This window comes from Agaricus bisporus (genome assembly GCF_000300575.1).
Source record: "Agaricus bisporus var. bisporus H97 unplaced genomic scaffold AGABI2scaffold_6, whole genome shotgun sequence".
Classification (NCBI taxonomy): domain Eukaryota; kingdom Fungi; phylum Basidiomycota; class Agaricomycetes; order Agaricales; family Agaricaceae; genus Agaricus; species Agaricus bisporus.
In genome coordinates, this window is record NW_006267369.1 from 1,585,933 (window position 1) to 1,599,005 (window position 13,073).

The window sequence follows — 13,073 nt, forward strand, 5'->3', positions numbered from 1 at the left end:
GAAATATGAGAAAAAAACTAATTGGAAAGAAGATTCCAATACTAAAGTTGTTATTCTACCACAATATTCTCTTTTCCTGCCAAATTTTCAACTTTTCAACCCCTTTTACTGCTCTTCTACTCTAAAATATCATAGTACTATTTAGTAATTATAATATTCTATGTATGTACAAGCATTTTACTCACTCACAGTATATATACCATCCCACTATTAGATAATTTATTCCTTCATATTTTGCTACAAAAGTGTCAGTCAACTTTCAACCTCTTTCTTTCAGATATGTACCCTTTATCTGGTCAAATTATAATTATCATTATCCAATTTGACTACCAACCCTTCCTACAGTCTGTCACTGTCTAGTTTCATGATATTTGGACAGATTTCCATTGTTGCAAAAAGGAGAGATGATTTCATTGCTTACAACAGCCTTAAAATGACATTTCTTTTATGAGATTTGTACCATTTGATGACACTGAGAATGAGATCCAAAGTTATTGACACTTTGAGTGACTTGAATTCTATTATAAAGCTATCTAAAGTTACTTTAACAATTTATTACTCTTTCTTATCAAGAAAAAACCTTTCTTAATGTCTTTTGTAGTTGTATATCTTACCCACATGTTTTGGTTTTTAGTTTTTCTTGGTATTAGACTTTGCTTGACATATTTTAAACTGAGTTTTATCTCTAGAATAGTAGTCTACAATCAAAAAAGTAACAAAAAGACTACAAATAACAAATATAGAGATTATGATAGCAAAGTAAAGTAAAATTAAAGTGTTAACATGTCAGATATGTGTATATAATGTTAGATAACAACTCTAAATATTTCCTTGATTTTTCACATTTTTTGTGTGGCTGTAGATCATTATTTCTGAGCTATAATACAAATAGTGCAAAACCTCGAAACATTGGGACAGTTTTTTGAGCCACTGTAGGACATACAACATAGTGTCCTTCCAAACATGTTTTATGGTGAACTTATATGTTAAGACTGGAAAAGGTCATTTAAAAAGTTCTGATAAAAGCCAGTCTCTGGTAAATTGCCAAAGTTGCTCACTGTTTGACTTGATATCAACTTGATATAGCCTTAATTTTTGCAAGTTGTCTTTTTGTGTACATAGGTTATGCATAATTCCTTTTTAACCCTTACTGTACTTATCAGACTTTTTTGTTATGTTGATAAGTCAATTTTAAGTCAACTTTTTGCCAAGACAAAGAAAGTATAAATAAGTATTTTTAGTTTTGCTGATATATCTGCGCGAGCTTTTATATGAATATGAAACAAATAAGGTTGGGTTCATGGGACAATACGCACTAGTCACCTGATGTGACTTGACAGTGACCACAATTCAAATGCCTCATTGATCAGAATAGCCGAAGGGCGTTTCTGCTGTGAAATCCTCTCTGATCTCATCTTAAAATGTTAATACCATTGGATTCTCAGCCAATTTCAAAAATTCACTCACGTCAAGTTTAAAAAGATGACACAAAGGATTTTGTCTATTTTTTCCATTTGCCAGTGGTATTAAGCTTGCAACCCACAAAATGGGCAAATGTAACGCTTTTGTCACGATTTGGTCAGGTGACTAGTGCGTGTTGTCCATGAACCCAACCTTAGTCGAGTCATATAAACGGAATCTAGATAAATGGCTGTTTATAGAAGTAAAAAGAAATAATAAAAGAAACAGAACAAAATGAAGCGTGTGATTTCCTACACTATTAGACCCACTACCGTAAGGTAGTGGGAATGACAGCATCACGCAGAATGTCCGGCGTGTATACAAGATAAAATTTCGTCTAGTGGTTCAATAAACTGTGGTGAGGCGCTCGCACTTGACGGAGACGACGGAGACGTCCTTGAAGAATTGAGTGGGGATGGTGGAATTGATGAAGCCGGTGGAGATGATCTGGTTGGTGTTTGTAGCATAGAACTTGATACCTGCTTTCATAGCGGCGGGGACATTGATGGTGATGTGGAGTTGTAGAGCGTTGCTGGGGAGGTGGGAGAGGGTGGGGGGCGAGAGATTGGCCATGTAGTGTGCGAAATATATGAAATTTGGATTTGAGGGATTGGGGACGAGGAGGGGTGGAAGCCGTGGACGGATGCCGTCGCGCTCTATAAAAAAGTAAATAGGGAGGTAGCGAGAGAGAAGAGGCGACGTGCCGATGGCTGGCCAGTTTGCGGGTGCGGTGGCGTAGATGAGAGAGGGGATGGCAGAGGGAAAGCGGACTCGAACATTGGAGAGGCGAACATCCTGTGAAACGCGTGAGAAGTGAAAGCGAGAGTGAAGACATGACCTACTGGAACAGAGTGGCCTTCTCGTGCACGGATGTAGGGTGTCGCTGGGTTGGACAACTCGGTCTCGAAGCGGCGGGCGCGGTCGTTGTCTGTCAGGGCAAGGACGGTGTGAAAGTCGTCCTGGGTGGCAAAGTCGGCGAGGGGAAGCCAAGCATCGGGGGGAAGGAGGGGGGAGTGGCGGAGATGGCGGAGGGTGTTGAGGGCCCAGCGTATCTGGGTGCCATTCCAGGGTTGGCGCCATGCGTGGTTGCGGAATTTGAGATGGGCCTTGGAAGGGCGAGCGCGGGGCAGCACTGGAAGAGGGGGCATGGCGCACGTGACTGGGGAGAGGTGATTGCCCTCTCTACCCCTTCTTTGCCGCGGACGATGACGATGGAGGACGACGACATGCCCGTCCTCCTCCAACCCAACTTTGACGAGGACATCCTTCGCGCCCTCTGCGAACTCGACGTACGTGCTGCTCTCTGTCTCCCACACCGTACTCATTACCCCCAGTGTGCTGTCCCTCTCCTCCTAGATCGCATCAAACAGAGCACCGTATCATGCAGGGTGTGTTTATCTCTCTGCTCGTCACCTTCCATTAACCTTTTCCCAGGAAGCCTCCTCGTTCTTCAAGAAGCGTGCAGCCGTCGAGGACGAATATGGCCGCAATCTCCAAAAAGTCGCCCGTGCAACCTCGGAAACCTACTCCATGAATGACGGCAAGGCTGGGTGGGTTTGCCTCCACCACATCCCCTCTCACACTCACCTCGTCTCCCAGTTCCTTTGTCTCAGCGTGGCAGTCCTCTATGCGGGTTCACGAAATGATGGCCGAGAATAGATTGCGCTTCGCCCAACGCCTCAACGAAATGAGCGACGAATTGACCACTCTCGTCAAAGAAGTCGACAAGAACCGGAAGCAGGTACTGGTAGTTCATCCTCCATCGTCGCCCCTCTGATTCCCTCACAGACAAAGGAACTTGCAACACGTTACGAGCGTGCTCTCCAAGACTCGGAAAGCGTCACCGAAAAGTTCAAGACCAGACTCGAACTCGCATCCGAGGAGCTCGAGCGTGTCCTTCTCCACAAAGAGGGCGAGTCGTTCAAAGATACCGCCGTTCACCAGAATCGATCAGGCCCTTCAGGCAAACGTGCCATCGGAAAAGCCGTTGCCAAGGGTGGTCTCCTGCTCAAAGGCAAGAACCCCGGAAACGTGAGTTGTCACCAACTCTTCAATGATCATTTCGCGAAACAATAATCAGATCCAACGACAAGAAGGTGATATCAGAGCTCGAGTGTCAACCGCATCAGATCAATACAAGAAGGCTGTGACCGATACCCAAACCATGCGACAAGAGTACTTCAACTTTCAGTTACCCCGGATTTTACGAGTAAGGTCTCGGCTCATACCTACCCGTACAATCATTGACCGCTTGTCAGACACTCAAAGAGTGCGCAGACGAAATCGACTTGGGAACACAATACCATCTTACACGATACGCCTTTTTGTATGAGAGCATCGTACTGAGCGATGGACAAATATTAATTCCACCAGATGGCGACGGTAGGTCATCTGCCCATTTGAATTCAAATGCTCTAACACAAAAATAGGTTCGGGATTGAAAATAACCATTGAAAGCATTGACAACCGCTCTGATTTCAAGACCTATATGCAGAACTATGTGTACGCCCGGGGATCAGCAGCACCCAAAGGTCCACGAAGAGAGGGCCCACCAGAAGATGGTTTCGTAAGTTCTATGCAGCCCTTTGTCTTCGTCTTCTGATCGCATATCAGTTACCACCATTACCAACGCACAATCCAGAAAAAGTTCGTTCACCTCCAAGCTCAACCGTAGAGCATGGAAGCACCACGGGAACAACGAGTCCCAGTTCCACAACGCACCATCACTCTTCTCAATCCATCACCCACGCAGGCCTAAACGGAATAGTTGACAAAGGCCGACCGACGTTTGGCGTAGACTTGGCTGAACAGATGGCTAGAGACAAAGTGGAAGTTCCACTACTCATGGTGAAATGTTGCGAAGCGATCGAGAAGCATGGCATAGAGAGCCAAGGCATTTATAGGGTCAGTGGAATGAAGAGTAAAGTTGCAGGGCTAAAAGCCAGGCTCGACAAAGGTGAGCTCAGAATCTCATCCTTGAATTTTTTCTGATCCACCAGCACTGCAGATCTGGAATCCGTTGATCTGGACGCGGCGGAATGGTCAAATGATATCAGTAGCGTGTCAAGTGTGATGAAGATGTGGTTGAGAGAGCTACCGAACCCCTTGTTGACCTATGCACTTTACGAAGGGTTTATTGAGGCTGCTAGTACGTCAATCTATTCCTTTTTTCAAGTACAATACTTGATATTGAATTCTACAGAGATTGAGAACGATCGACTGCGGCATATACGGTTGCACGAACGTGTCAACGAGCTACCGGACCCTAACTACTCAACCCTCAAATATTTCTTGGGACACCTACATCGGTTTGTTTCTCCTCGTCTCCCATTAGCCCGTCGATAACCTTCCTCTGTTCAAAACAGAATCAACCAGCATTCATCAGATAACCAGATGTCAATGCAGAATCTCGCGATTGTGTTTGGTCCGACATTGTTCGGGCAGCCTCTTGCCGCGGATGGAGTGAATGGGACTGCAATGCCTGACACGTTTCATCAAAACCTGGTTTGTTCACCTCCCTATTTCTCTTCCTTTCAACAAGTCATCTGATAGGCTGAACTACCAGGCAATTGAGACCATATTAATGCATTATGTGGATATATTTGTGGATGAAACGGACGTCTGAAGATCAGATTGGCCGTTTTTCGTTTTCACTTTCTCTCTCGGTTACTTATACCACCATTTCTATCTGTTTCTTCTTATTTATTCTATATTCGGGACACACTTCCTTATTCCCCTTTCGTTTGTTCGAGGTTCCTGGAAATCTTCCTTTTTTTGTTCCTCTTCTCAAAAACAGCTTGAAGCTGGTTCGTAGGTGCCACGGCAAATGGAATTGGGCATAAGACCCCGCTGCATCAGGAACAGGCATCAGTTTTTTTTTCGGTTTTTTCTTTCTTTCTGCGCGTATGTGTGTGTGTTGTGTGTCATGAGGTTTGTATGTTATTACCCCTGTATTCTAATTTAATATTGCATCCAACGGGCATTTTTTTCATATTGTTTTATCTGGACATTTGTAAACTACTACGCGGATTTGTGGATACCATGTCTTTTGACCACGGGCACGTTAATTGACTCGAGGGGGTGAATATCTGAATAGCCGATTCTGAGGTCGATATTTTCGCATTGTGCGATTACTTTACTGCAATGCGACAGTGTTTCGGGGATATAAGAATTCTTTTCGTCGTATAAATGGAGCCATCATACTCTTGGCGGGCAGGTGTCTATTCACATATCTCGGCTCAGCCAAAAAACAAGAAAAAAAGAACGTCTACATAAGCATTCCTACCATAGCAGCCATCAACGACGTAGTCACAACTGTCATTGCACCCATCATTCCAAAAGTCGAACTTGTAGCGTCGCCTGACAAAGTTGTGGGTGCTCCTGTAGCGGACACAGTCGCCACTGTAGACCCTTGTGTTGAAGAGGGAACGGGTCCAGTCACTCCGTTCATGCTTATAGCCGTACTTGAAAGGTTGGCGAAACCTACGGAGGGAGGGTCGTAACGAAATACTGAATAGACGTTTTTCTAATGAAATGCAATGAAATGCAATGAATCGATGAGAGGCTGTCTTATGGTATGACGGTTAAAGAAAGAACTCACCAAAAAAGTGTCTCCAATGATCCAAGGTGGAGCAGATCCGCCACCAGAGAGTTCAAAGAATGCACCCAAACATTGACCCTGGTCCAATTCCGAAAGCTTAAAATCGTCAGAACTAATCGGCCACGTCTGACTCGAGTTTCCGAACCCAAGCCGAACGATGACAGGTGTGTTGCAAGCTAACAAAAGACATTATCAATAAAAACGTCAATCAGTCAAAAATGAAACTGACGATAAGTGTAGTACCCTTCGAAGTTTCCTGTACCTGGCTGCGAACCTGGAATCTGACCGAAGAGATGGGCGATGATCGATTTGGGTCCACCGACAAGAGTGGTTCCTGTGTCGATGGCTGCATAGGAAGAAGACCCAGACGGAATGGAAATAGAGCTATCATTGACACTCAGTGCTAGTAAAAATAAAATGTATAAATAAAAAGAGTGTGCATATGAGATGAAGGACGAACAGTTGAGTGGAAGTATCCAATATGTGGCCTTTGTCGGCAACGCCACATAATCGATATCTCCCTGATACAAACTCGTATTCGTGAATCCTAGTCCGATGATTAAGTTTGACCTCTCAAGTTCTTGAAAGCACACACTCACCCATATCAAAAGATCCACCAGGCTCCAATTTTTGCGCGTTCGTAACATTATTGAACCTCGTCAGGTAAAACCCCATCACCGGTGAATCCCAAGCACCTCCACTCGCCAAAGTCTGCCAAAACGGTATGGCACCCGACGAAGCAATCGTTGAAAAAGCCAGACCCATCAGCCCCGACACAGGATTCTGTAGTAAACCAGAGGACACAAGATCACAAGTGGCGAACACTTGGTTAGGAACGGCGAAACCGGCCATTTGAACTACATCCCGAGCCAACGTTCCTTGTGCTTGACCTGACCCATAGGTTATTTGGAAAGGTGTCGAGAGGTTTTGAAACGTGCTGCTGGAAGAAGATTGGAAAGTCGAAATCGAAGTGCAGCCGGCTTGACAATTCGAGTCCGCCACCCAAAGATCACTTATAAGAAAACGTCAATCGTCAAACCCTAGGAGAGAACAATATTTCGTGACGTACGATGATCCAGTGTCAAGGATGACATTGAAGGAAGTACCAGGCGTTCCAAGTGACATTGTTCCATAGTAACTGTTTTCCCATAAATATCAAATTCTCCGCAAGCCAAAATTTCTTACCTAGAATCACCTCCCTGATTGACCATCCTGGTGAATGAATAATCGATCAGTCTAGCACCTTGTAAAGGAGAATATCAACTCACATATTCGTCCCGCTACTTCTCCTTCCAAGCTCGCCTTTACCCTCCACTGGTCCACCATACTTCGCTTGCATTCTCCGTCTATGAGCATATGCCCAAGTACCCCATTCTTCGGCAGTTTTCAAAGTTCGTGGTTGACGCACTAACGAAACTGCCCTTGTACTGGAATTGAAACGTCGCTTCGGTGATTGCGGTAAGGCGGAGACGAGAGTAGTTGCTTCCAGAGCAACCAAAACAGCCAACGTAAGTGACAATTTTCCAGGCATGAGAGGCAATAGTCGTAGCGAGCAGCAAGGAGAGCCAGTCCACCGTGGTCGTCTTTGATCAGACTACTCGTGAAAGCGCAAAAGGAATAGTTCTCAGAGTGAAGACCGATCCAAAGCGGTGTGATACAATCAATGATAGATCCTCGCGCAGCGGGAAGAGAAGGCTTGTCTGTTTCAAACAGAGGAAGAAGAGCAATGAGTGTGCTGAGGACGGAAGAGTCAAGGGAACGGGATCGAGGGCACCTCGAGTTTTTGACAGTTGAAAGGGGCATTCAAGTTCTGAACCAGACTGGGCGGAGATTTTGGATGTCTGATAGTCGCTGGAGCTCTTTAACACGAGGACTGCGCGTTGATATTATCCTAGGAAGCCTGAGGTCGTTGAAAGGCTGGGACATTGAGGGAGTCGACTGTTCGGCATGGGGGAAGCACAACTGTCAAGACAACTGTCGAACTGATGAAGAAAAAAGGAGAAACTAAAATTAGAAGCATGACGTACATGCTTCCGATCCGCTGATGGGTCCGTAATGGCCGAGTAGATCAATCGATCAACACAGAACACTTACGGCCCAAATATGTTCACATTCACACATTTTTAAATCCCCGAAAAGAAAATCAATAAATACACTAAAAGTACAGTAGAACATTAACCAGAAAGATAAAGAATATATATCTACGAGCGTTCACCACGCAACCGACGAGCCAAGGCAAGATCCTTAGGTTGAATGGTAACACGCTTGGCGTGGATAGCGGCCAAGTTGGTGTCCTCAAAGAGAGACACAAGGTAGGCTTCAGCAGCTTCCTGAAGAGCCATGACGGCGGATGATTGGAAGCGGAGGTCGGTCTACGGAGGCATTGAATAAATACAACTCGAAGGAATGTTGAATACTCGCTCACCTTGAAGTCCTGGGCAATTTCACGAACGAGACGTTGGAAGGGGAGTTTGCGAATGAGCAACTCGGTTGATTTTTGGTATCTTCTGATTTCACGAAGAGCGACGGTACCGGGGCGGAAGCGATGAGGTTTCTTCACACCACCAGCTGCGGCCTGACGTGATGTGTTAAATTCAATCCGTTTGCAGTGAGCGAAAGACTTACAGCTGTTTTACGAGCCGCGGAAGATTTAGCAGCGAGCTGCTTACGAGGGGCCTTGCCACCGGTGGATTTACGGGCAGTTTGTTTAGTGCGGGCCATGTGTGAGTTGAGGGATAAAGTAGATGTTGGGGAGAACTGAAAGGGAAAGACTGGCTGGCTAATATACGACCGCGACCGCGACTGACACGTGACGCACGCGCACCAATTTTGTCAACAAACGGGCGAAAAGCGGCACAGCCACCAGCCACTCTATAAAGGGTGTGTGACCAATTTCCCTCCACTTAACTCAACTCACCCGTCTTCACTCACCAACTCAACACTTTATACTCATGTCTGGACGCGGAAAAGGTGGCAAGGGCCTCGGAAAGGGTGGTGCCAAGCGTCACCGCAAGATTCTTCGTGATAACATCCAGGGTATGGATTTCCGATGTTCGGCTGCCTCATGTGCTCATGGGTTTTGATAGGTATCACCAAGCCGGCTATCCGTCGACTTGCCCGTCGTGGTGGTGTCAAACGTATCTCCGGTCTCATCTACGAGGAGACGCGTGGGGTTCTCAAGATTTTCCTTGAAAACGTGAGTTGCTAAGATGGAAGATTGGAGCGTGGGCTCAGATCCTTTCTTCAGGTTATTCGTGACTCTGTGACATACACCGAGCACGCAAAGCGGAAGACAGTGACGGCGCTCGATGTTGTATACGCCCTGAAGCGCTCGGGCCGTACGCTATATGGATTCGGTGCATAGATCTGCTGGGTTTTAGGTGTAATGATATTGTATTATAAATTTTAATTTATTGTTGCGGTGGACCCGGCTGATCCCCCATTCCGACCCCAGTATTCACCGCAATTTCTCCGCTGGATAAGAATGAGAGATGGCCAGAAGCGTTAGCATGCCTTCTCTTCCCAACGAAATCCTTGCTGCCATCTTTTCCCGTCTCGAGCCTGCGACCCTCGCCCAGCTCACCACCGTCTCCCGCCGTCTCAACGCTGTTGCAGAGTATCATCTCTATTCGCTAATCTCCTTTACTGATGTCCTCACCGACGCACTCCATGTCCCCCAGCGGACCGTCTCCTGGTGCCATGCCATGCTCAACAGACCCCATCTCGTGGACGCCGTCAAACGCCTCCACATCCGCTGGACAACAGAGTACCATTCTCCTCCTACTCCCCTCCTCCTCGCAGTGTGCGACCAGCTTTCTCTTGTCATCCGCAGTTGCGTCGGTCTAGAATACCTTGACCTGTTCCTCGGCCCCGCAAACTTCGCCTCACTGCCGAGAGAGAACATGCATGCCATTGAACGTGCCGTCTTTCTTTGTTCTCTCCCAGCCCTTCGTTATTGCTCCCTCGGTGCAGATTACGCGAAAGGCATCCAGCCATACACCGCACACATCGTCTCTTTTCTCTCGCACACTCCCTCCCTTCAACATCTCCGCCTTGCAGATCATCATGCCTCTCTCAACCTCCCCCCAGGCTCGCATGTCCTTCCCCTCCTTCACACATTTCGTGGATCTGCTGCCACTGCCGCCACCATCCTCCCTGGGCGTCCTGTCCGCTATCTTTCTCTCGTTGGTCAAGACTCAGACGTCACACAAGAGAATCTATTGCGCATGGCATCAACCTCTACCCCCCTCCGATCCCTAGACTTATCCGCCATCTCTGCACGACCTGTTCTTTTGCGCAATGTGTCCTCTTATCTGCCCACCCTTGAACGCCTGCGTATAAGGCTCGCTCTACGCCATACCCTCCACTATGCCCTTTCCGGTATTGTGAGTACCGCTCTTTCTCTATCTAATATATAAATAGATTTTGCATGCCATTGCTCATTATGATTGTACAACGACAGAGTTTACTTGTTGGTCTTTCCTCCGTCCTCAGCAAGTTTCCGAATCTGGTCTACCTCGATCTGTCACCTACGTTAGAAGGTGGCCGTGCCAATCCAGCAGATGAGAGGGTACTGTGCACAGAGTATGGCCGAGCATGTCCTTCCATCAGGACCATAGTCTTTCCCTCGCAGGCAGAGTGGTCTCTCGACAATGAGGGTCAGTGGTGCATGGCCGAATTCTGACCCCACTTCTCTCTTGTGTCAAAGATCTGCCGGATTGTCTTGGTAATGCACGAAGAGCTGGCGCGATGGTGCAAGTATAGCCGCTTGCCTGCTTCGAAGGTCATTCGACACTTCCGCGGCAGAACTACCATGGTGATTGGTCGCCCTACTCTATTTCTGCATTTTGCATTCCCGTCGAGCACTGGTCAGAATGTGACCATAATTTAACACTGCAACAGATTGGCCTAAATTTCGTGGTTCAGGCCCAGGTAAAGAACTCTGTTGCCCGCCCATCTATCTCGACAAGACTTCTTGGTCATCAGTGTCTAACCCTTTGTTACGGCTGATGAAGTATGGACTTGATTCTTTCCAACAACTGGAAGCCACCGCATTTCTAATATTGTTCACACAATTTCCACGAATTTTTACTCCACCCCAGTTCTTTGCTCGTCCTGTGAGCGTATCTTTTGGTCGTGTGGCAAAGTGGATAACATTGGCCATGCGCGTGCGCGTGCCTGACAGGGGTGTGTGTTGCACGGCAGAAATCCAGTTTCTGTTTCACCGCGTTATGTGGAAAGATGCGGGGATTCTTCGGATATTTCACCCCTGCACAGCCCCCTCTACCTCCAATCGCCCTAGCCACCAACAACTGCGTTGCTTCCCTAATCAATACATGACGGGTGGGACATTGTGCGCCAGATGCTGCCCTTAGCCAGAGAGTCACCGCGTTGCCATGAGATTCTCTGGCGTTCATCTTGCGCCTAGAGTCGGTAACTCCTCGGCTCCTGCCCTGCCCTCGAAGCGACGTTATTCACGCTTTCAGAAATCACGGCACTTCATGTCTGATTTGTTCCTGTCTCGTGCGAGATCAGATCACATATACTGCAGGCGCCTGAATGTCGAACCACCACGGACTAACCATGGACAACTTTTCTTTCCTCACGTCTACTCTATAGTTCCGAGTATTTTCACTCAAAGACAGTTTTGTTTTGAGACATTTTTCCCATCCTGTCGTAACCTACACTGCAGTACAATTTTGGCTACCGTTTCCAAATCCAGATAATTCCCCCAAATCGATCCAAAGGACGCATCAATCCCGGTTCCGACAAAGCCACAAGATCCCCCTGTGTGATGGACAGAATAAGAATGACACCCGTGAGTCGTTAGCCAGTCAACGGGAATTCATTTCGTGTCTACCTCGTTACAGGTCTGAAGCTGTCTTTGGAAAAACTCCAGGCATCGTTGCATGGTATTGTGTGATCAAGTTGATTAGCGAAACTATATGAATTCCTGGAGGCAAACCATGATTCGTTCATCCTCTAGCATATTCGGTTCGTCCGCAAGTATCCAACTTCTCTCGGCGTGAGTACTGATTTGCCTAGGATTCCGCGGTCCTGCGTTGTGTCGACCTTTCATACTATTGAAATGTCCCACAGCTTCCATCTCAAGGCCCTTTTATCCAATATCATCTTATCAAAATGCCGCTCCAGATTGTCTTATCATGGTTAATTTATCCTATCGTCACCATCTCATCGTTCTTCATTACTATCGTGGTTGGAAGCTCCCCCGCCGAGCTGGGTTCTTCCCTCCTATCCGATAACATCGGTATCAACGCCACGCCTGCCTTCGAATTTGCGTCTTATCTCCTTCTGTTAGTCTCTGATATGGATGCGGGCACATCGTGTGTTTTTTTCGTACCGATAACTGACGGAATCTCAGGATCACTGTGACGCCGCCGTTTGGTGAATTCCATGAGCCGTTATACCGGTCAGATTAAGGTTGATTAATCTGAAGATACTTATTATTCATACTGATATTCTGGTAGTTCTTCTGCTGGCATGCAGCCGGAACAGCAGGCGATTCTGAAGCTACATATGGCTCGGTTCTTTTGATTCTTTATGAAAAACAGTCGCCTTGATCACTGAAGTATATGCAAATATTTGACTGCTTGAGAGTTGGAATGACGATAAGGACGATAATCACCTTGGATACGTCGCTGCCTCTGTATCAGAGTCAAGCATTTACATCGCGAGACGCAGACTTACTTCCGTATTGGTTTCTTTGCAACACTACAGGAATCATTCCGATTCGCAACTGCTAGGCTGTCGAGAGGCCATCCTCGATACTAAACATATAAGTACATTTTCTGAATGAATCTGTTGATATTGAAACCTTCCTTTGCCTAACGACCGTTGCACTCAACGAGAAAGGTTGCTACGTTCTTTCCACCTGCAACGTGTTTGTAAACGCGTGACGTCACGCGTTTTTTGCCTTCATCCCGGCCCATATTACGCGCATAATCACTTCCAGAAGTACCCCAAAAACACTCCAATTTTGCTCCGAGTTCTC

General features: G+C 46.7%; 7 protein-coding genes across 7 annotated transcripts; 4 read left to right on the forward strand and 3 right to left on the reverse strand.

Moving 5' to 3' along the window:
• Positions 1–1,556: 1,556 nt before the first annotated feature.
• On the reverse strand, positions 1,557–2,190 carry AGABI2DRAFT_136887 (hypothetical protein). Its single transcript, XM_006461981.1, has 2 exons — positions 2,166–2,190; positions 1,557–2,117 (listed from the first exon to the last, which is right to left on the reverse strand). Exon 2 carries the CDS (start codon positions 2,032–2,034, stop codon positions 1,807–1,809), a length of 228 nt encoding a protein of 75 aa, XP_006462044.1. The 5' UTR covers positions 2,035–2,117; positions 2,166–2,190; the 3' UTR covers positions 1,557–1,806.
• A 476-nt stretch (positions 2,191–2,666) lies between these two features.
• AGABI2DRAFT_118906 (hypothetical protein) lies at positions 2,667–5,086 on the forward strand (the record flags this gene model as incomplete). The annotated part of the gene is made up of 13 exons (XM_006461982.1): positions 2,667–2,750; positions 2,796–2,849; positions 2,896–3,011; positions 3,061–3,202; positions 3,250–3,492; positions 3,542–3,670; positions 3,720–3,843; positions 3,891–4,027; positions 4,075–4,417; positions 4,469–4,609; positions 4,664–4,769; positions 4,827–4,965; positions 5,027–5,086. The coding sequence occupies 13 exons, from the start codon at positions 2,667–2,669 to the stop codon at positions 5,084–5,086; spliced, it is 1,818 nt and encodes a 605-aa protein (XP_006462045.1).
• Positions 5,087–5,481: 395 nt separating this feature from the next.
• Positions 5,482–7,592, reverse strand: AGABI2DRAFT_186102 (hypothetical protein; the record flags this gene model as incomplete). Its single annotated transcript, XM_006461983.1, has 9 exons — positions 5,482–5,549; positions 5,809–5,986; positions 6,062–6,237; positions 6,291–6,464; positions 6,522–6,608; positions 6,661–7,073; positions 7,131–7,199; positions 7,247–7,273; positions 7,330–7,592. The coding sequence occupies 9 exons, from the start codon at positions 7,590–7,592 to the stop codon at positions 5,482–5,484; spliced, it is 1,455 nt and encodes a 484-aa protein (XP_006462046.1).
• A 594-nt stretch (positions 7,593–8,186) lies between these two features.
• AGABI2DRAFT_136889 (histone H3) lies at positions 8,187–8,810 on the reverse strand. Its single transcript, XM_006461984.1, has 3 exons — positions 8,687–8,810; positions 8,487–8,636; positions 8,187–8,433 (listed from the first exon to the last, which is right to left on the reverse strand). The coding sequence occupies exons 1-3, from the start codon at positions 8,780–8,782 to the stop codon at positions 8,263–8,265; spliced, it is 417 nt and encodes a 138-aa protein (XP_006462047.1). The 5' UTR covers positions 8,783–8,810; the 3' UTR covers positions 8,187–8,262.
• A 160-nt stretch (positions 8,811–8,970) lies between these two features.
• On the forward strand, positions 8,971–9,571 carry AGABI2DRAFT_136892 (hypothetical protein). The gene is made up of 3 exons (XM_006461985.1): positions 8,971–9,097; positions 9,148–9,257; positions 9,309–9,571. The coding sequence occupies exons 1-3, from the start codon at positions 9,013–9,015 to the stop codon at positions 9,423–9,425; spliced, it is 312 nt and encodes a 103-aa protein (XP_006462048.1). The 5' UTR covers positions 8,971–9,012; the 3' UTR covers positions 9,426–9,571.
• Positions 9,572–9,588: 17 nt separating this feature from the next.
• Positions 9,589–11,781, forward strand: AGABI2DRAFT_206203 (hypothetical protein). The gene is made up of 2 exons (XM_006461986.1): positions 9,589–10,446; positions 10,524–11,781. Exons 1-2 carry the CDS (start codon positions 9,766–9,768, stop codon positions 10,743–10,745), a joined length of 903 nt encoding a protein of 300 aa, XP_006462049.1. The 5' UTR covers positions 9,589–9,765; the 3' UTR covers positions 10,746–11,781.
• A 126-nt stretch (positions 11,782–11,907) lies between these two features.
• On the forward strand, positions 11,908–12,672 carry AGABI2DRAFT_193361 (hypothetical protein). The gene is made up of 4 exons (XM_006461987.1): positions 11,908–12,055; positions 12,107–12,375; positions 12,444–12,502; positions 12,550–12,672. Exons 1-2 carry the CDS (start codon positions 12,007–12,009, stop codon positions 12,322–12,324), a joined length of 267 nt encoding a protein of 88 aa, XP_006462050.1. The 5' UTR covers positions 11,908–12,006; the 3' UTR covers positions 12,325–12,375; positions 12,444–12,502; positions 12,550–12,672.
• The last annotated feature ends 401 nt before the right edge of the window (positions 12,673–13,073 follow it).